At 37.0% G+C, this 22,405-nt stretch overlaps 1 protein-coding gene and 1 long non-coding RNA gene across 20 annotated transcripts in view; one reads left to right on the top strand and one right to left on the bottom strand.

Annotated features, from left to right (window-relative positions):
* ANAPC1 (anaphase promoting complex subunit 1) overlaps nucleotides 1–12,942 on the bottom strand; it is a 57,726-nt gene extending 44,784 nt beyond the window's left edge. For 5 of the 19 annotated variants that reach the window (XR_015731558.1, XM_034427531.3, XM_034427536.3 and 2 more), the window contains exons 1-14: nucleotides 12,512–12,923; nucleotides 11,381–11,617; nucleotides 10,610–10,771; nucleotides 7,961–8,012; nucleotides 7,692–7,795; nucleotides 7,380–7,462; nucleotides 6,744–6,817; nucleotides 5,372–5,520; nucleotides 4,806–5,026; nucleotides 3,601–3,807; nucleotides 2,628–2,723; nucleotides 1,876–1,966; nucleotides 1,709–1,774; nucleotides 268–405 (exon numbers count right to left, since the gene is read on the bottom strand). Coding sequence is in view for 18 of the 19 variants with exons in the window: in XM_034427531.3 (XP_034283422.2) it covers nucleotides 268–405; nucleotides 1,709–1,774; nucleotides 1,876–1,966; nucleotides 2,628–2,723; nucleotides 3,601–3,807; nucleotides 4,806–5,026; nucleotides 5,372–5,520; nucleotides 6,744–6,817; nucleotides 7,380–7,462; nucleotides 7,692–7,795; nucleotides 7,961–8,012; nucleotides 10,610–10,771; nucleotides 11,381–11,593 (1,656 nt within the window). In the remaining variant the exon portion in view is untranslated. Of the gene's footprint in view, nucleotides 1–267; nucleotides 406–1,708; nucleotides 1,775–1,875; nucleotides 1,967–2,627; nucleotides 2,724–3,600; nucleotides 3,808–4,805; nucleotides 5,027–5,371; nucleotides 5,521–6,743; nucleotides 6,818–7,379; nucleotides 7,463–7,691; nucleotides 7,796–7,960; nucleotides 8,013–10,609; nucleotides 10,772–11,380; nucleotides 11,618–12,511 lie in introns of all 19 variants that reach the window. The other 14 variants (XM_034427532.3, XM_087883261.1, XM_087883257.1 and 11 more) reach the window with 5 other exon arrangements.
* On the top strand, nucleotides 288–5,645 carry LOC148116928 (uncharacterized). Its single transcript, XR_015731560.1, has 2 exons — nucleotides 288–386; nucleotides 5,393–5,645. It is a non-coding gene; the product is annotated as an uncharacterized LOC148116928 (long non-coding RNA).
* Nucleotides 12,943–22,405: the final 9,463 nt, after the last annotated feature.

Raw genomic sequence — 22,405 nt, 5'->3', positions numbered from 1 at the left:
TGAAGTCCACACATCTTAAAATTGCCAAGTCTGAAAAAAACTTGTATACATTCATTACAATCTTGGATACTGATAAATTGGAAGAGGTGATTTGGCATCTGTGTCCAAAAAAGTCTGAGTAACTGCCGATACAAAGGCACTCTAAGGAGAAAAAGACCACTCAGTAATGCAAAATTTTTGAAATGTTTCTTTAATATTAATATAGAGAGCTGTGGAAAAATATGCAATGCAAGTCTTGCCAGCTAAAGAAATACCATTATTCCTTACCTCATCTAAGGGACCAAGGAGTTTATTCAAAGGCTTGGAAGGGGTGCCGATACTATCCAGAGGAGTGCTTGGACGAGGCATTTGATTTGACATTGTCATTGATGGAACTGGTAAACCAGGTATAAATACTTTTCCTACCTTTTAATAGGAAACAAAGCAGGCAGTTATTTCAATATAGGTAGTTTTTAAAGGTAAAATATTCTTAAAATATTAAGCCTAAGCAATTATTTTAAAACAGTTGAACAGCCCAACATCTTAAAAGTTGTCAGATTTGAAGAACACTGATCTAGAATGCTGGAACAAAATCTATACTTAACACCTATTGTGATAAACTGAATATTGAAAAATGTCCATGTAGAATTGGATATCTCATATGCGAGAGCAAAAACAAGCAAAATCTGAAGATTTAACATATACAGGTGCCCATCACTTCTCCCAATGAGAAATGAACAATTGTTGATTCATTACATGGTAAAGATGAAAGAAATAACCTGTATATAAAGCTTAAATCTTAAGAACCTTGTTGTTAAGATTTTTCTAATATCTACAATAAAAGTATTTAATCAAGCTATGTTCTTGAATCTACATGCAGATCTTCTAGTTCAAGTCTGAATGAATCCTGACAATACGCAGCCACCTTAGATTTTAACTTAACTACTACTTAACCTACTAGTGCCTACTCAAACAACTGGCAATGCTTACACACCCAAAACATAACAAAATAAATAATGCCCCAAATCTGTCTCCTCTCATACTGAGCCTATGCAAGAGTATATGTTTATAATGTTTCAAAATCTTATAAAACTTTTGTTTATTCTTTTCATTATTGAATTGAAAGAAACAGATATTCTCTAAAGTACAACAGAGGATCTAGTTCCTTCAGGTAAATGTTGCCTTCCCTTATCAGTGGCTGATTTAATGAATTTCCAGTTCCCTTATTTTAATTTTTCTTTCTTTCTTCTGGAGCATTTTCTATTGGAAATTGCCCTTTTTGTGTTGTTTTCCCTGAGCGATATGATTTTTACTATAAAAGAAAAAAAAAAGCTGTCCCAGAGTGGAAAAATTAAAAAGGCACTCCCTTTTGTATTGTTGATTGCAGCTTTCATTTTTTATATTCTTGTTTTCAAAAACAAGTGGGAGTAGGAAAGAGGAAGAAACAGACATGACTATCACATGCCTGACCCTACATCTCATTGAAATAGAGGCAACTGAGTACAATAGCACACATCTGAAGAAAACAAGATTCATACACAATACAATGAAAGGGAAATGGAAAGAAGAACAGAGATGCTATTACACATAGGAGAAATACTAAAGAAAAGAAAGGGCACATAAACGGAATAGAAAGGGCTTGCATAAGATGGAAAAAAGGAGAAAAATGTTACAAAAGAAACTATGGATAAAACATAAAGCTATTAATGAAGAGAAATAATGTACATACTCGAACCACTCCAGTATAGAGCACTAAGTTTCCATTGCCTTCCAGAACCAGCATTGTATCAACGTTCTGTAAATCCATCAAATGAAGAGAATACGTTAATCTGCAATTATCTGAGTAAATGCTGTCAATTAATACAAGTTACATGTAATTCACATACTCATACTTACATCAACTGGAGCTGCATCCTTTGCATGGATGTTGGTAATGGCACCAAAGATCAACTGTGACTTGTCATTACTCTGCTGAAACTTTACACATCTAAAAGTGGAGTTGGGAGGAACAGAACAATCTTACATAAAAATGACTGTAATATAATAGAAGCAACTTTTTCTAGAAACCAAAAAATGTCTATCAATGATATAATACAATACACATAAATATTTGACCTAGGGACTAGATCAAGATGGAGTGCCTTTAGCCTTGACAAAAAAAAAAAACAGCTTTCCTTTGATTTAGAGCAAATGTCTGAATTGACAGGTTATGTTTTGTTATTAAGTAATGACTAAGATCATCAGAAGTCTGATTTATTCATAGGTTATAAGCCATGTTAAGTATAGTTTGGCATAACTGAATGGTAGTGCATATGGTATTCACTTTAGCTCCAAAAATGAAACTTCTGAGCAGATTCACCCAAATAATTACAAGTTAGCAATACCACTTAGGTTTATATATTGCTTCATAGTGCTTTAGAGCACTCTCTAAGCAGTTTACACAGTCATCTTATGACTGTCATCTTAGCCCCCAATAATCTGTGTCCTCATTTTACCGACCTTGGAAGGATGAAAGGCTGAGTCAACCTTGAGCCGGTTAATACATTGTGAAAAAATTCAAATAATATTTTCCTATCCAATTGGAAAACTAAGCTGTATCTTTAAATGTATACAATAAATAAAAATAATAAATATCAAAACATACTTACCGCAATTGGAGCTGGGATTCCACTAAATAGCACAAAAACTTTTGCCCACAAAAATCAGTTGTAATAAATACTTTGGAGGCTTGACAATTCTTCTCCCTATCAACATTTAAAAGCAAAAAATAATAAGTTTCTTACTTGAAGAAGTCTATAAGTATTTGCCCTATCATTCTAAATGCTATATATTTATATATATAAACTCAGAAGGAAATCATAGAGTTCAATCAGAATGAATGGGTAGCCATACTGTGGATTTAGATAATGACTAAGATAATCAGAAATATGATTTATACATAGGTTATAAGCCATGAGTTGCTAAGTATAGTTTGGCATAACTGAATGGTAGAGCATATGGTATTCACTTTAGCTCCAAAAATAAACTTCTGATGAGATTCACCCAGATAATTACAAATTAGCAATAGCACTTAACTTTATATATTGCTTTATAGAGCTTTATAGCAGTCTAAGCTGTGGAGGAAAACACTATTAATGCTCTTTATTCTTTACTGTTTCAGTGCAATAACTGTATTTTACTTCACAATAAGCATATGATCCTGGCTTATTAAATCACAATGTGAATGTTCACTCATATGAACTCAATATTGTCCTGTCATTTATACAAGAAAATATGTTCACCAAAGAAAACAGAGATAGTGGTTTTATGCAGGGGTCTCCAACCTTGGCAACTTTAAGCCTGCAAGACTTCAGCTCCCAGAATTCCCCAGGCAGCAAAAAATTCTGGGAGCTGAAGTCCTCCAGGCTTAAAGTTGCCAAGGTTGGAGACCCCTGGTTTAATGCATTCATGGTTGCAAGAGAGTTTCAAGTCAGAGCTTGTTGCTCCTCCAAATGCCTGGCTTATCATTACATGCAAAAATATGGCCACATAAAGTATTCTTTTCTGAAGATTAAATCATTTGGTTTGAGGAAGTCAGGATTCTGTAAAGACTTCTTTTAGATGGAATAAATTCTTCCAAACCTCAGGGTAGTGAAGGCTTCTGTCCATAGATGCTCTATGCAAAGCTCTGGAACAATGAGTTCAGTTTCTGGGGCAAGAAATGACTCAGTAGCACTGTTTGGAGAATGGCAGGCACTGTGCCTCCTAGGTGATTGAACATGACTGGAGAAGTTGAATCTCTGTACCCCTGAGAAAGAATGTACCCCTAAGGCTGGTGAATGAGATCGGCTGCAAAGACAAAGAAATACGTTTATTTTCTCTATGAGAATACATGTACAGCAGCTAACTTCCCTTTCCACTACAGGCCCAAATTCTTACATCTTAGGATTTCAAGCACTACAGACTAAGAACATAACATAAGAACATAAGCAATGCCCTGCTGGATTGGAACCCTGGCCCACCTAGTCTAGTAGTCTGTTCTCACGCTGGCCAACCAACTACACAAGGGAAGCACTAGTCCCCCAACCAATGGAGAGGCAGGAACACTGCCAAATCCCCATGACTTTAATAAATTGGTTCAATCCAATCCTAAAGCCAATCAAATTAGTAGCCAGTACCACATTTCATGTTAACTACTACTACAGAACAAGGATTCATATATACCAATAAATTAAATGAAATAAAATACTGTGGGATCCAATTTGGGTCGGTCATGGAGCCAGAGTTGTCCCAAAGATGCTTTTTTCAAGAGGCAACTGAACTTTCTGGTTTTTCTTTGAAGACGTTTTGCTTCTCATCCAAGAAGCTTCTTCAGCTCTGACTGGATGGTGGGGAAACCAGAGGTTTAGTCTTCCAAGTTTTTGGACTCATGCTGGAACCCATCCTCACTCTTCTCTCTCACTCACTAGAATGTGACACGACTAAACCTCTGGTCCCAGTGGCCGAGCCAGATTGGATCCTGCAACGTTATCCTGGGACATGCATATTTACCTTTGTTCATGAAATAAAATACTATATGCATTTATGGCAATATATAAATATAACTGTGACCCTGAAATTATTAAGGGTTACTCAAAAACTGAGAAGGAGAAATTAAGAACTCAAGTACTTACGACTACAGCAGGAACTCCTAAAACTTTAAAATTTTGAAATTTCACTTAGTTTCATTGTTTACAAAATAGTCATAAATAAAGGAAATATAGATCTCAGCAGCATGCCTGACCCCTGCTATAATGATAATCCTGAAATAAGAGAAAGTACAAGGACAGGAAAAGTGAGCAACCTACCTCAAAGCTGCCATGTTGGAAATGGAAGGTGAACGGGAATGGATGCTGGGGGATGATGCCGACCTGCTTTGGCTACAAATAGAGGAATAGTTCTGGAATGGAGAAGTCATAGGCGAGTCACCCTTAGATAGATTCTTAAGATGGGCAGTGAAGGAACTGCTGGCAGCTGCATGCTGTGGGGTCCATGCCTGCTCAGAGACCTTCAAGACTGCACTTTGCTCCTACAGATAAATAAGAAATGTGTTTGTGTGATTTAAATAATCATATGTATAACTTCACATTTTAAGACAGGATTTTTTTAAAAAGTGGCCTTTCAGATTTTCTAAGTATCACTTCCATAAATTTCCATTAATCCAGCCAATAGTCATTAATTATGGGAGTTATAATCTAAAACCTTAGTTGCTGACCTCTGTCCAATATATAAATCTTAGAACCCAGCATGACTGTGGGTCAGATGACTGTGCAGTGTAAGCTACACAGAACAACAACCGCTCACAGAATAGGCAAGCCATCAATTATCCTCGTTTTCTAGGATACCATGCTCACTTCATCCTTAATTTTTTTACCTCTGCTTTTACTCTTCGAAGGGCCCATATGGAATGCAAGCACTGAGAGGCATCATACGTCATTAGAATGGAGGGCTCAGCATTGACGAAAACTATTCTCATGGAATAATCAGCAACATACTGTATTCTGGCAGATGTAAACAAGGCTGCTAAATGGAGAGAGGATCAAACTGATTACTTGTCAAGAGACATGATTTCTAAACAATTATCTGTAAAACTTGCCACATTTTTAAATAGCTTCAGTTATAAATAAAATAAATCAATTTTCAACTTATGCCCCTGTAATTTTTTTCCTTGGTATGTCTATTATGTCCCCTTTTCTTTTGTAACTAAATTCCACTACTGAAAAAAATGGGATAAATGTTAACATTTTTTTATAAAGTGAAGATTATCCTCCTCCAAGTCTAGCTAGACTGGGTGATTTCATGAATATGAACATGTTTTTGACAAAAATACAGAAGTGATCTGCTGCTGTCTTTTTCAATATTTTTTCAACTTTCCAGGTTAGCTTATATTTTTTCAACTTTCCAGGTTAGCCCTATATTTCCTCCCATCCCAGTATTAACCAAGTCTAGTCCTCCTTAGCTTCCAACAAAGTTAGCCAGCTGCTGAGCTGTTTTCTGATAATCCTTTTCCAATTTAATGTCTTCCAGATGTATTGCACTATATTTTTAATCATCCTAATCCACTGGGTACAGTATGGTGACTGGATTTATGGGAGTTTGCCATCTAAAATATCTGAAAGGCACCAGATTGGGGAAACCTAAACAATTCAAGTGTCAGCCCTGGAAGCCATCTTTTTCTTTGGATCTTCAGGGCTGCCACCCTTAGTGCTGTGAAACTGGGAGGGGGGATTGCATGGAATGGTGGAGATATCTAGCCATAACAACATTCCTTTCTCTGAGAGTCAAGGACATTCGGCCTACACCTGGCATGACTGGGAGGCATCTCCAGTTGGGACGGTGCATTGATTGGACCATGTGATGGGCATGGGGTGCAAGGGAAGGGACTTGGACTTTCTTTTGAGTGGGGAAAACCTGGAAGCTTTCAGATTCGGATTTTCCCAGATGTGCCAATATGACATCTCTAATAAAATGGAACTTTGAGGAACTTCGGAGTCTTCTTTCGTTGGGGGTGTTACTTGGAACCCTGACATTAAGCTTACTGTTCTATGTGTTCAATTTCAAGATAAATTGAATCTTGAATATACATATCAATTATGTATATCTGAACTATTTATAAATAATTCGGTATGTATCCCAATATCTCATATTTTTTAAAGTTACCAAATGCAGAGAAATCAACAAAGCTAAGTGTCTCTGATTACAGCTGATCTAAAATTATCTTACTTTTTGTGCATTACATAATTTACCTCCAGACTTACAAACCATTGGTGTTATTTCATCTAATGGGTGGAGCATGCTGAACATGGTAGGCAAAGGTTCTCTAAAAAAAAAATGAACAAAAATTCTAAATACTACAAATGTTCTGATAACAACTTCAAATTGAAGGCCACATAAGCTCCAAAGTAACAAATTGCATATTAGCAATGAACTGTGATTTGATCAGAAATGTTCTAATAAGTTAAAGTAGAAGGAAATATGATGCTATGCACATACACATGCATATTTGCATAATTCCCATCCATTATTCTGAACAACAGCTTGAAAATTGGGAATATGGCAATTATGATATTTTGTCTTTATATTTCACTTTTTTTCTGACAGTGCATATAGCCTATTTGGGAGGGTCTCCTCAATTTATCACTGTAACAACAATCTTGGAAGATATGTTGTGATTGACTAGTCACACACTTGCCCACTGTTCACACAAGTGGGGATGCACACAAATGGAGCTGCGCAAAAGGAGTGTGCGTGCACATGCTTGCATGCTGTTCACACGTGGGGATGAATGTGTGCAGAACCATCCCCTCCCCCCACCGGCCGCTGGTCTGCAAAGCTGAAAAGGTTCAGGAACTCTGATCTAAGCAACTATCATCTTACTTTACCTGTTTGGATTTAGAGATACTTCATGCGAGGAACTGCTACGTTCAAATAACAAGCCATATTTTGTTGGCCAGACATTCGCTACCTATAAAAAGTTATATTAAAATATATTTCATTATAGTGGGAAAATATCCAATTTAATCCAAATAACAGAAATTTCATGTTTTAATTATTTATCCATAATTTCTATTTTGCTGAAAAATTGTCCTTTTAACAGTGTTCAATTATAAAAAGCATTTCAAAAAAATGCAGACTCTACTACAGCCACTTTTCTGGTTAGAAAAGAAGAGAAATAATACTTCGATACAGCTTACCTGAAAGGGTAAAGAAGCAGTGTAATCCTTTCCTTCAATACTGTGGATATTTATGCAAGAGCTCTGTAATATGCAGATACATTTTTCTACTAACTGACAGCTATCTAAATTGGGAGACAAGTGAGATTCAAATTATCTTCCATTCATCTATTTTTGTCACAAAAAGGCTGCATTTTCTGCACTGATTTCTGGAGCAGCTTCATATCAACGTGGGCAATGCTTTTCCAATTCCTGATCTTAAATCAAATGGTCTAAAATATTACTTTTACCTTTATTTCTTTCAGATTTTTCCTGGGGTATTGAGAAGTCACACCACAATGCCTAAAATAAAATAAAAAATCAGTGAAATAAATAATTTGCTTTGTTTTCATCTATGTTCTGAAAATAGTCCTATATATTCAAAACTAGATATCATCATCTATGGCAGTGATGGCGAACCTTTTTTCCCTCAGATGCCAAAAGCACTTGCGTGTGCCGACACCCATAATGAAATGCCCCTCGCAGGTCCCGCCCTGCACATGCATGCGCAACCCGTCCTCCCCCCACCTCCTGTGCATGCACACGTGACCCCCCATGCTTTCCCCGCCCCCATGGGAGCGCGCATAAGTATGCGACCCCCATTTTGGTGCTAGCATGTCTCCCTGAAGCCTCCTGGGACAAAAGACGGGGTGGGGGGCATGCTGCACTCCCCACACCCCATTTTTGTGCTAGCAGGCATACCTGAAGCCTCCTGGGACAAAAAAGGGGCACGGGGGGCACATGCACACACAAACCCCTCAACCCCGTACATGCGTGCACGCCTCCCAGCAGAGACCCAAAAATTAGCTGGCCAGTGGGAGGCACGCGGGCATGTACACAGAGATGCTCCGTGTGCCATCTGTGGCACGCGTGCCATAGGTTCACCATCATGGAACTATGGTATTATCATTTTGATGTTCAAATTCTGGCTTCAGTATAGCTCCGCTAAAATGGCAACATCCATACATAATAGTGAGACATTAGAAGGTAAAACAAAATGAAAAAAATATCCTGAAAAAGAAGAAAGCTCACCAGGCTCAAGGTTGACTCAGCCTTCCATCCTTTCAAAGGTAGGTAAAATGAGGACCCAGATTGTGGGGGCAATAAGCTGACTTTGTATAAATATACAAAAGTATGAAGGCTATTGCTTAACGATGTTCTGTCCCCGTCTCACACACGCACACAAACAGACAGCCGGGGGTTAAATAAACTGGCAGACAACCAATTCTTTCGATAAGAGGATTGGCAGCAACCCAGTAGCTGCTTGCCAAGACTTTACTCATAAACAAAATACACACAGTTCAAGAATTGTCAAGTCCAGTCCGTAATTAAATCCAAGGCAGATAATGTTATTTCCAGAGATGCAATGTGACTCAATAGTAGTTAGTTTTGTCCGTCACAGAGTCTGAATGGCCACCTCACCCCCTCTTATACCCTGTGGGGTGTTGTCCAGTGACTCAGCTTAATCTCTGGCACGCCTCTTCTTCTGTTGTGCGCGCTTATCTCTGTGACGCTGCCGAGGATCCAGCCAAGACTCATCTCCCTCATTACTGTCCACCTGTGGCTGCGTGGACGTGCTTGGCCCCGGGCCTATCTCTTGACCTTCGGCGGACACCGAAGGCATTGCCAGAGAGGACGGTCCTGGAGAGGGAGGCCTTGCCAACTCCTCTCCTTCACTCTCGGAGTCCTCTCCTGCCGATGACACAGGCTCAGGTAACGGAGCCACAACAAACGCATTGTAAGCCGCCCTGAGTCTCCGGAGAAGGGTGGCATATAAATTAAAGCAAAAAAAAAAAAAACCTCTCACCCCACCAAAACATTGTTAATCCAGAGTAACTTTACACAGTTACTTTACACGGTTACGTCACTCCTACTCTAGAGATGAAGGAAAGGTTGGGGGGAACCTGTTCTGAAACTGCATGCTTTTCTTATGATTCCATTGATTAAGCTTGGAATGCCAACATTCTGTCCTGAAAACTAAGGCCAAATGTGCAGGTTACAGGAAGTCCTCACTTAACAACAGTAATTGGGACTGGAAACTAAGCAATGACTAAGCAACATGGTTGTAAGTGGCAATGTCACATGACCACACTGACAAGTTGCTATTGTTAGGTGACTCCTGTGTGGTTGCAGCATCCTGCAGTTATATAATTGCCATCTGAGGCCTCCTGCCAGTTTCCCCTTTGACTTTGCTTGTTAGAAACCAGCAGTGAAGGTTGCAAAAGGTGATCTCATGAGGATGGGATGTTGCAATGCGATAACTGCGAGCCAGTTGCTAAGCACCTGACGTGCAAACACATGATCATAAGGATGCTGTGACAGCCACATCTGTGAGAACTCATTGTAAGAACTTGTATCTTTGAACAAGTGGACATTAAATGAAGACTGGCTGTCTTGCCTGATTTTTTTTTAAAGCAAAGATGTGGGACATTGAAATTAGGTCAGGACTTTGATTTTATGAGAAACGATAAATCCTCTTCTTTTCCACTATTTTCCTCCTGAAAATCATTTGTATCTCATGCTTTTTTTTTTCCAAGTAGAAGAAAGAATGTTCTCATTATTAGTAGGACAATAACCATTTCAGGGGAATTTTTTTAAGCAGGATACAATCTGCTGAGGAAAAAATCCCTTGTTTTTCAGTCATGTAATCTTGTTCTCATATGCCACATTCTTCTGGACAGATGTTTTTTAAGCTGAAGTATATATAAAAATCAGGAACTGAAATTATAGATCACATGAACATTAAGTTGTGCTAATGAAGCTTTTTCTCCATTCTCTGGTCATTATTTTCAAAACAAATTTGAAACAAATCCTGAACATAAAAGAATAAAGGCAATCATGACTTTAACTTTCCTTGGCAATGTAGCTAAACAAACTCTATACCGTACCACTTTTCATACCTGCAGAACAGAGCTGTCAACAGTAAATGCTTTATAAACTGCTGAAGATTGGCTTTTACTTCCTCTGCTCCAAATGACCATATTACCAGCCACATATAGTTCTTCATCATATTCTACTTCTTCCCCAACCTCACTGATGCCCTTCCTTAACTTCCAACTTTCCTAAAAGGAAAAAAAAATGAATCACTATTATTGTGCAGTAATGCTCATTTAGATCATAAGTGTGGTTTGAAAAAAAAAAATGATGATACTACATAACTTATTCTGGTAGTTCTGGTGGTAGTTGAAGATTAGTGGATTTAACTTTCTAAAAAGGCTAATGTAAAAATTATTTTTAAAAACTGACCACAAAAGTTTAGGTGTTTTCTAGCTAGCATCAGTGACAAAAGCAAAATGTGTTTCAAGTATCACCTTGTTTTCCTGAATTTCTCAGCAATTTTTCGTACTAATACCGTATGCTTATGAATAAATTACATTTGGCAGATAGTAAGCATTCCCAAAATAAAGAATCAGTCTTAAATGCTGATGTTTATCTGTTGATTAAGTTCTAAGCTCTACAAACCTATTTATGCTCTACTTGTGTGATCAATGCTTTTATTCACTTTTTAAATGCTGTATCAATTCAATGTTTACCTATGAATTTCTAAAAACCCAGAAACATGTTTAACAGAATATATTTCCCCTATCCTATCCACTTTACTGCCTTATCAGTTTCTCATTCTATGCTAAGTACAAATTTGCTAAATATACTGTTTTCAAAAGCATTTCTACCTTGTGCTTCTCATGGATGGTAACTTCCTGAAGTGACCCCACCAAACCAGCTGCTCCATCTGATGACCAAAGTTCTGAGGCTGGTTGCAGCTGCCGTAGTTGCAGGTTCAGCGCATTAGGATGATGTTTGCAGTGGTCACGGCCAAAAGGGACAAACTCCTGCAAATCCCCTGCTGCAATCATTGTTAACCTCTCTTCATAGATGTTCGACATGAGTTCCAAATATCAACATTATTTCTAAAGCAAGTCCAAAACAGAAACCAGATTACACAGGATCCTTCAAAGCATACACAATACTGTGCAATTCTTGTTAGCCTCATTGATATGAATATCCCTCAAAATCATAAATTTGTAACTAAAGAAGGAACTAAACTAAAATCTCTTAACCGCGAAGTCCATCTTTCAGTGCATTGGAAATCATCAACCAAAATATCATTATAAAAATTCTACCTAATAATCAATGCAAATTGCTATCTCTAGTGATTTAGCACAAACATTTGAAATGGATTGCTGAATTCCAAAGAAGCTATAGCCTTTCATTTGACAAAGTATTTGCAATAACACACTCCTTATTATATGTGCGGGACAATCTTCGGAGATACAGTAAAACAATATATATTGATATTCTAAGATATAAAGTTGCTTTATAATAACCATAAACTATACCACACTCAGAAGGATCCAATGAGTTTAAAAATTACTGCCAAATAAATGGGCATAAATTATAGAATAATGCAAAATTGTTACACCATTTTATTGCCTACATCATATTTAAAAATTGCAAGAGTGAGATTCTTCCTCACTCCCTTTCAATATAACTGTTGATATTGTTTCTACTTATGATTACTCATTTGCAGTTTCAAATAAAAATACTGTCACTTTACTTTTTCCCCTCTTTGGTACATCCTTTGAAAATTTTGGAAAAAAAGCCTGAAAATGTCAACTCCAAAAAAAGGAAAATAACCACAACTGCTTTCTGCGTCAGTGATCATCACTTTGAGAGCACAAATTTGTCATAACTACTGATGATGAATGGATGGATGAGTTAGAAACACTCCGAGGAGTCCCTGGACGTGCAACGTGCATGCCAGCCTTTGATGGATTGGAAAGCTAAAGGAAGGCGGGAACTACCTGTGATAAGCTGTGGGAGGCAGAGGGACTCACGGACCTGAGTGACACAGGAAAGGGCGATCGGCTGCGGGCCTAAGCTGCAGCGGCTTCTCCCTGTGTCTCCCCTCAGATAGCGATTACAGTTGCAGCAGCAAGTACCCCCCGCTTTCAGGTTCTCAAGCGGGCGCGGCCATCTTGGAATTCCCATCACCCTCCGCGAGGAACGAGGGGCGGGGCCTACAGCGGGAATTGATGAGTTTCTCGGGTTGGCGAAAGAGAAAGCGCCTTTCTTCTGTTTCGTCTTATTGGGAATACGGCGCTGGGTACGAAGAAGCGAGCGAAGGAACGGAGTCTTTCGGTTGTTACTATGGTGATAAGAAGGCTGAGGATAGTGCACCCTCCGCTGTTTCTATGGCAATTGGTTGCTGGCTGTAGGGAAGGACGACGTGATTGGTTTTAGCACAGTCCAATCTCCGCTTAGTGAACTCAGAGACGGCCTCCTGCCTGTCATTTGAGATGTAAACGGGTGATCCATGCAAAATGTTGACATATTGGTCCCAGATAATAGAATAAACTGATAAAGGAGAATATTTCTTGCTCAGGGTTGACATCAGGGGTCCTTGGTGCTCTCTGAGCTTGTTTGTTTTATTGCAAATGTTTCATTACTCCAACTAGGTAGCATCAGTGATGTTACCTAGTTTAGGTAATGAAAGGTCTGCATCTGCAAGAAAACCAAGAGAGCACCAAGCACCCTCAGAATAAACTGAACTCGATTTAAGACCGTGTTTCTCATCCTTGGCAGCTTGAAGTTGTGTGAATTTCAACTTCCAGAAAGGGAGGCTTGGGAATTTGGGAAGTTGAAGCCAGCACCTATATTGTTCTACATCTACATTAATGTGCATCATGCTTTTTTGTTGTTGTTATTTGCAAAAAATATTTTGTTTTTGTTTTTTGTGAATGTTTTTTAAAATAAATTAGACCTTGTAATCTGAAACAATATATGGTAGGAGTGCACATCAAAATGTAACGTGTACATAGTCTACACAAATTGTAGATTTGACCTGATTTTTAAAATGAGGCATGTCAATTATTTTGATTTTTTTTCAACCAAAGCAGTGAGGGCACTGTATTTGTTGCCATATTCTGTTTCTAAAAGAAATGGTACTCCGACCTTAATATGTATACTAATATATCATCATCATCATCATCAGATTTGTTTGGATTATATTATTATTATTATTATTATTATTATTATTATTATTATTATTATTATTATTATTATTATTAAATTAATTAATTAATTTTTATACCGCCCTTCTCCCGAAGGACTCAGGGCGGTGAACAGTCAGAATAACATACATATAAAAATGTGAAATAAAAACAATTTAAAATAATTAAACCAATTTGGCTCATCAGTTAAGATCCTCAGCATAGAATTTAGACAATTTGAAAATTTATGCCAGCCCGGCTTGGTGAAACAGAAAGATCTTAAGTGCACAACAGATATCTTTCATGCTGTGAATGAAAGCTGTAGTTTAACATATCTGGAAAGTACCAGTTTGTTCAGTGAATTACATGATACCTAATCCATATTAATAGAATTTTTGGCTGGGTAAATGAGCAGAGATCAATTTTAATCAATCAGTTCAGAAAAAAATCCAATTTTAATATCCAGTCAACATGGCAACTGTTAATGACGCTAATTACTGCTGTCTGTGCTTCTTCCACCTGATTTAATAAATGTATAGGGCAGGTCTACTGACTTCCATCCCAACTCTGCATGGAATACAACATGAAACAAAAATAGAAGAATACAAAACACGTCCAAGGAACTATGCTAACACGTCCAAAACAACTCTTACTAAGGATATATCAATCAAGCTAGGGGAAGGACCAGATTTTAGGGGCTTAAATAAGGTCAGGTAGAGGTCAGTGGTGGGTTGCCCCCGGTTCGGAGCGGATCGCAAGAACCGGTAGTAAAACCAGCGAGAGACTCCACCCACTGACCCAGACATCATCAAAGTTGATCTGTGCATGCGCAGAAGAGCGTGCGCGCGTGTGCAGGCACGATGCAAACCAGTAGTAAAGGTAAGTAGAACCCACCCCTGGTAGAGGTCTCATAAATCTCTGGTAAACATTCTAAGGGACAAGTGCTGGGGGAGCTTACTTCCCATTTAGTTTACTTCCCTTTGGTCTCATTGTCATCTAATCTCACTTAATCAAGAGAATGTTGACCATTGGAGAAAATAATTGTACTATGGACAAAATTGAATGCGTCTGATGAAATAGAGTATCAAAGATTAGTATTAAAGGTTAGGCAATAATAAATGTTCATAAGATGAAGCAAAACCTATGCATGGTTTTACATACCTTGCCTTTTTTTTCATTTAAATGGAACTATTTGAGCTCCTTAATTATTTTAATTGCCTCTTTTATATTTTTTTCCTGATATATTATATTTTCTTTCAAATGTGGAGACTTGAGCTATATGCAATACTGCAGATATATGTAGATTTGTATAATGGGTATTATTATATTAGTAATTTTAGTTCAATTCTTTTCTCACTGATTTGATCAAATTTGCCTTTGTCAAAACTGCCATGCATCAAGTCAACATCTTCATTAAGTTATTTGCTATTATCCCAATATCTTTTTCCTATCTATTTAAAGAAGAAGCCAACCTCATCAACAGATTTTAAAAATCCAAACATTAAAATATTGTTATCAAATATCACCTCCATATACTCATTGACACTCAAAAAACTTAGTTGTTTGATATAGCAGGGTTTACTTTGATGCTATCCTTCCTGATTTTTTAAGCAAGACATAGAATCATAGAATAATAGGGCTGGAAGGGACCTTGGAGGTTTTCTAGTCCAACCGGAGCCTTTCGTGGTTTTTCCCTTTGATTACTCTTTCTAACAATGTGCCTGAAACAGTTACTGTGTTAGTTAGCCTATAACTCAGTGTTATGTTGGAGATGTAATAAGAACAATGTTTCTTTAAAACATGTTATTACAATGTCGTATACTGACTGCCTTCTGGGAGAAAGTAGCTGACTATATATAAGTGTGATGGTGGAACAAAAGCTAAAATTTTCAGAGGATAATATTCTCTTGAATCAAATACCTAGTACCTGGAATTTGACCACTGGACAACATAAATGGATTCTCCATATCTTTATTATAACAATAGCACTTAGATTTATATACTGCTTCACAGTGCTTTACAGCCCTGTCTAAGCAGTTTAGAGTCAGCATATTGCCCCAACAATCTGGATTTATTATTATTATACAGGTTTCAGTCATAATCCCAGCTATATATTATAAATCTCGAGAATCTAAATTACATAGAGAAAAGACTCATTCTTTGGTTCAAGTTGATTATATTGTACTTTGTCCTCTGCAAGGAGAGTACTGTATTATAAGAATATTTTTCCTCAATCACATACTGCCAGTATGATTTCAGGAAAATATGTTTTTGATTTTAAGAAATTGCAACAGGTGCTAAATCATCCCTACTTTCAGAAGCTTTTTTTTTTTTTTTAAATCCAAAACGTTGCAAACTCTGCTTGCATCCAGCTATGATCATCCTTGTTTCTGTGGAAACCAGTTACAGCAAAACTAGGAAAAAAAAGACATAAAACAATATTGTAAAAATTAAAACTAAAAAAAAAATGTTAGATTGTAAAAATAATATTTTTTTAAAAGTGTATTATTCTATTTTTAATTGCACATTCACTAAATTGATATTCAGTGACTTACTGTTCCAGGAAATGGCTAACAAGCAAATCTCATAAATTTCGATAAACCCACCAAAGCAAGTTCTTATTATTTTCCCAGATAGTGTATTATTAGATCAAGTTGTTTTCAGGCAAATGAATGCAAATGTCACAGTTATGCAAGCGTTCAATAAGGCTCATCTGTTGAAGAACCCTTTTCTTAGTGACAAGTCCCTGGAGGTCATCCAACACATTAATATGCCAAGCGATGCTTCCTGCAAACTGTGCCTTGGACTGAGACAACTCATTCAGAACTTGCGGGATAAATCAATTATTGTAGTGCAGCAGCAGTCTCATTCAGTCCCAAAGCACCAGCTATTGTATAACTGTGGCAGATAACATATAAAAAAATGAACTGATTAAAAACATTTTTCTTTTTTATATGGTTGAGGAACAGAACTAAATGTACCAATAAATTCACTTTGCACAAATACAAAGAACCCTTTCAAAAGTTCACACTCTGATGTTCTTTGTTCATTAACCAAGAACAGAATATAGTTTACCCTTTATAAGAACGATGAGATAGTAACTGTTAATTTGGTATCTCATGTGAGGGAAAGGAACTTTACCTTTTTTTCAGGTATAGCATGGCTATTCAAAAGAGATTTTTACTTTCTCCACTGCATTATTATTATTATTATTGCATGTCATCCATCTCATCTGTTTTATTTTTTCCCTTTGAATTCATACATTTGCCACTGAAGATAATTTTTCGCATACTTTTTGACAAGCTCTGTGTGCAAATGTGCTATAATAAATGTGTTGGCTTTTTAAATGTTACAAGATTATTTGCTAATTGTACTGCTGTGTTTCAAATAAATTAATGTTTTCATATCAGTCTGACCCTAGGAATGATCAATCAGCTTATTAAGCTACAGAATATAACAGCATTTAATAGAACAGATGTCCCCAACAGAGGGCTGATCTCAGTTCCTCCATGATAAGTTTAAATAACTAACAACTATGGATTGGTATTTTAAAACCGCTCAATATAAAATAGTCATGTTAATCGTAAGCATACGTTTTTCTCAGAGATGCAGCTCCATAATAACTTCAAAGAGAAATTACTGTACCATTTATGTTGTTGTTGGAAAGCACTTGATCTTTTGGAAATTTTAAAAGATGCTAAATTCTATGACTTTTCTTTAAAGAGATGGATCACAAGAACATTTCACTGCTACTTCAGTGTCTATACACAATACATGTTACTTATCCTGGTTTCTGATGTCGCAGATAACCAATAAATCAAGCCCTAAAGGGCCTATATTTGAAACAATTTACAATCAAGTTTCCACCATGATCTTTAAATTTGTACAATATGCTTTCTGAAGTATATCATTGTTGTACCAAATTAGTATGCAGAAAATCATTCTTCAATATGGAAATTATCTATCCCTGGAAATTGCACTGCTCGAAGCAATTGTGTTTTTAAACATGCTTTTGGGGACGGGGGATTGGACCAAGAATAATTTTAGCATTCCATTTCCTGCTTGGATTCATTAAGCCAGTGGAAACTCTTGCAATCAGTAATGAGTATATGGCTTTTTTATTATGTGTCCTACCATTTTCATTGGTTGTTAAAGAGTCCGCAGGACTATTTTTTAAAATTTAGAATAAACAAGTAACCATTCATTCCTACAATAAATGGAAGGACTCATTCTTCAGAATAAATAATTGTAGCACAATTTTACAGAAAGGATATGCAAATGCTAATAAAAATCTGAGTCACAGTTTAAGTCTCATGTTTTTAAACAGCTAATTTGATGACTTTTGATTTGAAAAACCAGGGAATTATAAAATTAGAATAGGAAAGTCATATAATTGAATCCAAGAAATCCAGAACTAGAGCTTCTTTAATCAATGGTTAGTGGCACTGAACTTGTGGGACAGAACTTTGTTGGTCTAAATTCTCAAACCATGTAGCATTGAGGTATATGCCCCTATCTTGTCCATAGAGAGATAAATTAATCTAACAAGAAATAAATAGAATCTAGCTTTGTTTTGTGAGAAGGCCCCCCTCTCCAGAATAAAATATTCTACAGAATATTAAAAGAGGCAGAATAGAATATTTCCCCTAAAGGAGAAAAGAAGGGAAAAAATCTCCTTAACAAACAGAAAACAGCCTCAAGCAGAAACCTGAAGAGACTAGGCTTTATGAATGGACATTTTGGCCATTCCTCCATAAACAAAGGGTAGCTGCAACTCCAAATAAGCAGCACAATCGGCAAGGAGCCAAAACTGACCAGATTAGTTCAGGCAAACAAAACACCTAGGATTTGCATTTCCTCTTTTGCCTGTAGAGTCAGTCACGACCCCTACATAATCCCATAGGAATCTGGCAACAGTCATTAAAATATTAAAGGACATATTCTTGCATAAGAACAGACATCTCAATCACAAAGCCCCCCAAAAAAATTGTATAAAAGCCCATATACTCTCAACCCCAATTTGTCAGTCACCCCAGAAACCTGCTGCTGTCACTGTTGTTTCTGGCTACCAAATAAATGGAGACAATAACAGTAACAGAGTTGGAAGGGACCTTGGAGGTCATCTAGTCCAACCCCTGTATAGGGATTCAAACCTGTACTAGGAGACCTGTACTAGGGTTTCGAACCGGCAAAGTGCTGGCATTTCTGATCAACAAGCTTGGTTTCTTAGCCACTGAGCCACCTAGTCAGGCTTAAAGACCTCCTTTCCAAAACTGCATCCTGCCTCCAATTCATTTTTGCTACGTCTCTCTCCCAACTTGGAATAAGAAGACATGGATCAGATTTTAATTCCGACAGTTTTAAGTAGGAAAAGAGAAAAGGTAAAAAATAATTACATGCAAAGTAATAAGTGATGGAGGAATAGAAATTGAGAGTTGCTGAAATCATCTCCCCTTATTAAGGTTCCTCTAGAAGTAGGAAAATGTACTGTATAACCATTTTGATAATTAGTTCCATTGTTGAACTGCTTTTACAGTTAAGCTTCTCCTAATGTTCAGCCAGAAGTCAGGATTCTGTTCTCAAGAGAAGTGGTCATTAAATCTTTGTCCTTTCTTACATGACAGGCATTCAAATGTAATGTCTTCCCTCAATCCTTCAACCTTTCTTCTCATGGATTGGTTATCCTATCCAAGTTCATTTTTGTTGCCTTCCTCTGAATCTATTTATATTTTCTGCTTCCTTCTTAAACTGAAGAGTCCAGAATCAGAGCACAATTCTCAATTTGACCTTTCCTAAAGAGGAACTATTATTTCTCATGACTTAGATGCTGCTATTCTATTTATGTGGTAGGTATTCTGTTGGCTTTTTTTTTTTGGTAGGCACATCCTATGACTAGCCCATATCAGCAGTGAAAATTAAATACCGGTATATGTAGAATGGAAATACAGAAAAGCAGGGTTCAACAAGCAATTTAATAAATGCTTTTGAGAATGAGCTTGTACAGTCTCTACCAATACACAATGAACTCTATCCTACTGGGAGGAAAGATACCAGAGAGTTGGGGGGGGGAAAGCCAATATAGCAGTAATATCTGAAGAGGGACAACATTTTATTTTAAAAAGAAATCCTAGATTGATATATTAAACAATTATTTCAACAATTGTTACAAGTTATTCACAACAATTCTAGCTGATATACTGAAAATAATTTTGGAATAATTTATTTGTGAGGATAAATGTGGGTTTTTATCTTTAAAAAAGCATTAAAAAAGCATATCCAACACTGTTGGATATTTTAGAGTATTTGGAGCAACATAATGAAAAACAGGTCACAATGATTCTCTTAGATGCAAAGACCTTTGAGAATTTGAACTGGGATTTCCTGTTCAAGGTTTTAGAAAATAGAAATTTTGAAGATAATTTTATAAAATGGTAAGTTTGATTTATATTTTACAGAAAGCACAAATAATGGATAATGGAGATATAGCAAAGCAAAACACAGGAGCCATGGTGGTGTTGTAGGTTAGAATGCAGTATTGCAGGCTAACTCTGCCAACTGCCAGGAATTCATTCCTGACCTGGTCAAGATTGTCTCAGCTTTCTATCCTTATGAAATCAGTAAAATGAAGACTCAGATTGTTGGGGGTAATATGCTGACTCTGTAAACCACAGAGAGCGCTGTAAAGCAGCATTCCTAACCTTTCCAGGTTGGTGGCCGATCATGGGGAGGGGGGAAGAAGGGATGGTTTTGTGCAAGGAGCAGGCACACGCACAGCTTCATTCACATAAGCTGTGGACCCGTGCGCCCTGCCATTCGCGCGAGTGGGGCCACAAGTGTCAGTGCTCTGTGGCTCTTGCAAGTGGGACTGCCCGGTTTCAAGTGAACCATGGCCCACAGATTGGGGATTCCTGCTGTGAAGCACTATGAAGCAGTATATAAGTCTCAGTGCCATTGCTATAACAAAACAATGTGAGATACAAAAAGGAGTAAGACAGGCTGCCCATAGTCCACTCTTTTGTTTATTTTGGTTTTTGAAATACTGAATAGAGACATAAGAAAGATGAGAGGACTGTGGGAGTAAAAATTTAAAAGGAGACTTTTAAGTTAAGGGCTTTTGCCGATGATTTGATGTTGATTTTTGAAGACTTTTTTAAAAGAGGGATTGAAACAATGGGCAAATTAAAAGAATGTGTACATTAGCAGGTGTTAAGATTAATAAACATAAGATGAAGATGTTAACAAAAATATGAAAATGCAAGACTAAACAATTCCTGAATACACAGGTTTTAAGATTGAGAAAAAGCTAAAATATTTGAGTATCACTATGACAAATATGAATTGTATGCTATTTCAAAATAACTATGCAAAGACATGGAATGAAATTTAAAAAGATATGTTAAGATTGGAGAAACTACAACTGGCATTGCTGAGGAGAATTTCTATGATTAAAGTGAAAGTCTTGCCTAGAATGTTTTCACTTCAGACAATACTTCTTTTGACAACTGATGCATCATTTAAACAATGGTAAAAGGATATATCTAAATTTGTGTAGCAAGATAAATATAAGTTGTTACAAGAGGCAAAGGAAGGAGTTGTTCTTCTGGGTCTTCTTGAATCCAGGAGATAATGTGTAGCTGGTCTATCTCAAGCTGTGAGAGCAGTTTAATTTTCACTATGTTGAAATGCTGAGTAGTTAACTGTTTTTTAATTAGTGTGGGCGCAAGTCTTCTGTCCATCCATAGTTCCCTCATATGTTTCAGATATTGCCTCTCATTAGGTGTACTGTATTAACATTCCATCAATTCCAGGTTCTCTTGTCCAATACATGTATGGTTTGTTCCAGTAGCCAATTTATGATAAGATTGTCATGATTCCCCAACATCTGATGCATGCTGTCAGAGTGTTTACAGCACAACTACTATTTTGAGACAGCCCAGGAGCAAAATACGGTACACAGAGGTTTTTCAAACAGTGGTTTATCTACAAGATATATATAGACATACATGTTCTAAGCAAATCCAGGCAAGCAATCATTCTTCTTCAACTTTAACAGGGAGAACTCTGCAATGAATACCGGACACAAGGAGTGAGAATACACCCTCTCCTGGCTGAAATTTATAAACACCTCTTAAAGGGGTAAAAGATTTGTGTGGACCCCTTCAGAATCTTAAAAAAGCTATACCAATGCTTATTCATTCTCATTGCATCAGCCTTACATTTCATCAGCTTTACAGTTGCATCAGCCTTACATTGGCTAGTCAGCATTAAATCATAATTACCCTGACACAGCCCTTGTTAATCTATGTGACATCTGAGCCAATATGATGCTCTTAGTTTGGGTCACACTAATATTTGAGGTAGGCAGGTTAAGCATTAGGTGGTCTTTATCCAAAGAATCCTACAAGTAAAGTTGGTACCAGCTGGAATACGAACCTCAGTCTCCAACATCAAGGGTGATACTCTAACCACTACATTATTCAACTTTATATAAATACACATACAGAATCACCCCCATGACATTTGGATCTCTATAGATGTGACCAGATTTCAAATGTTTTAGGGAGTTCTATAAATGTAGTTAAGTTATTTGCCATATAGATTTAGAAATTAAGTAGAAATTCAATGAAAGTCTTAGAAAGGATTAAAAAGAGTTCTCTAAAATGTGGAAGAAGTTTTGTTGACTACAAACTCCAGATATAACAGCAA

This window comes from Pantherophis guttatus, chromosome 1 (assembly GCF_059756535.1).
Source record: "Pantherophis guttatus breed Tessera chromosome 1, ASM5975653v1, whole genome shotgun sequence".
In the NCBI taxonomy this organism is placed as follows: domain Eukaryota; kingdom Metazoa; phylum Chordata; class Lepidosauria; order Squamata; family Colubridae; genus Pantherophis; species Pantherophis guttatus.
Note: the sequence above shows the minus strand (reverse complement) of the source record. Positions and strands in the feature narration are given on the sequence as shown.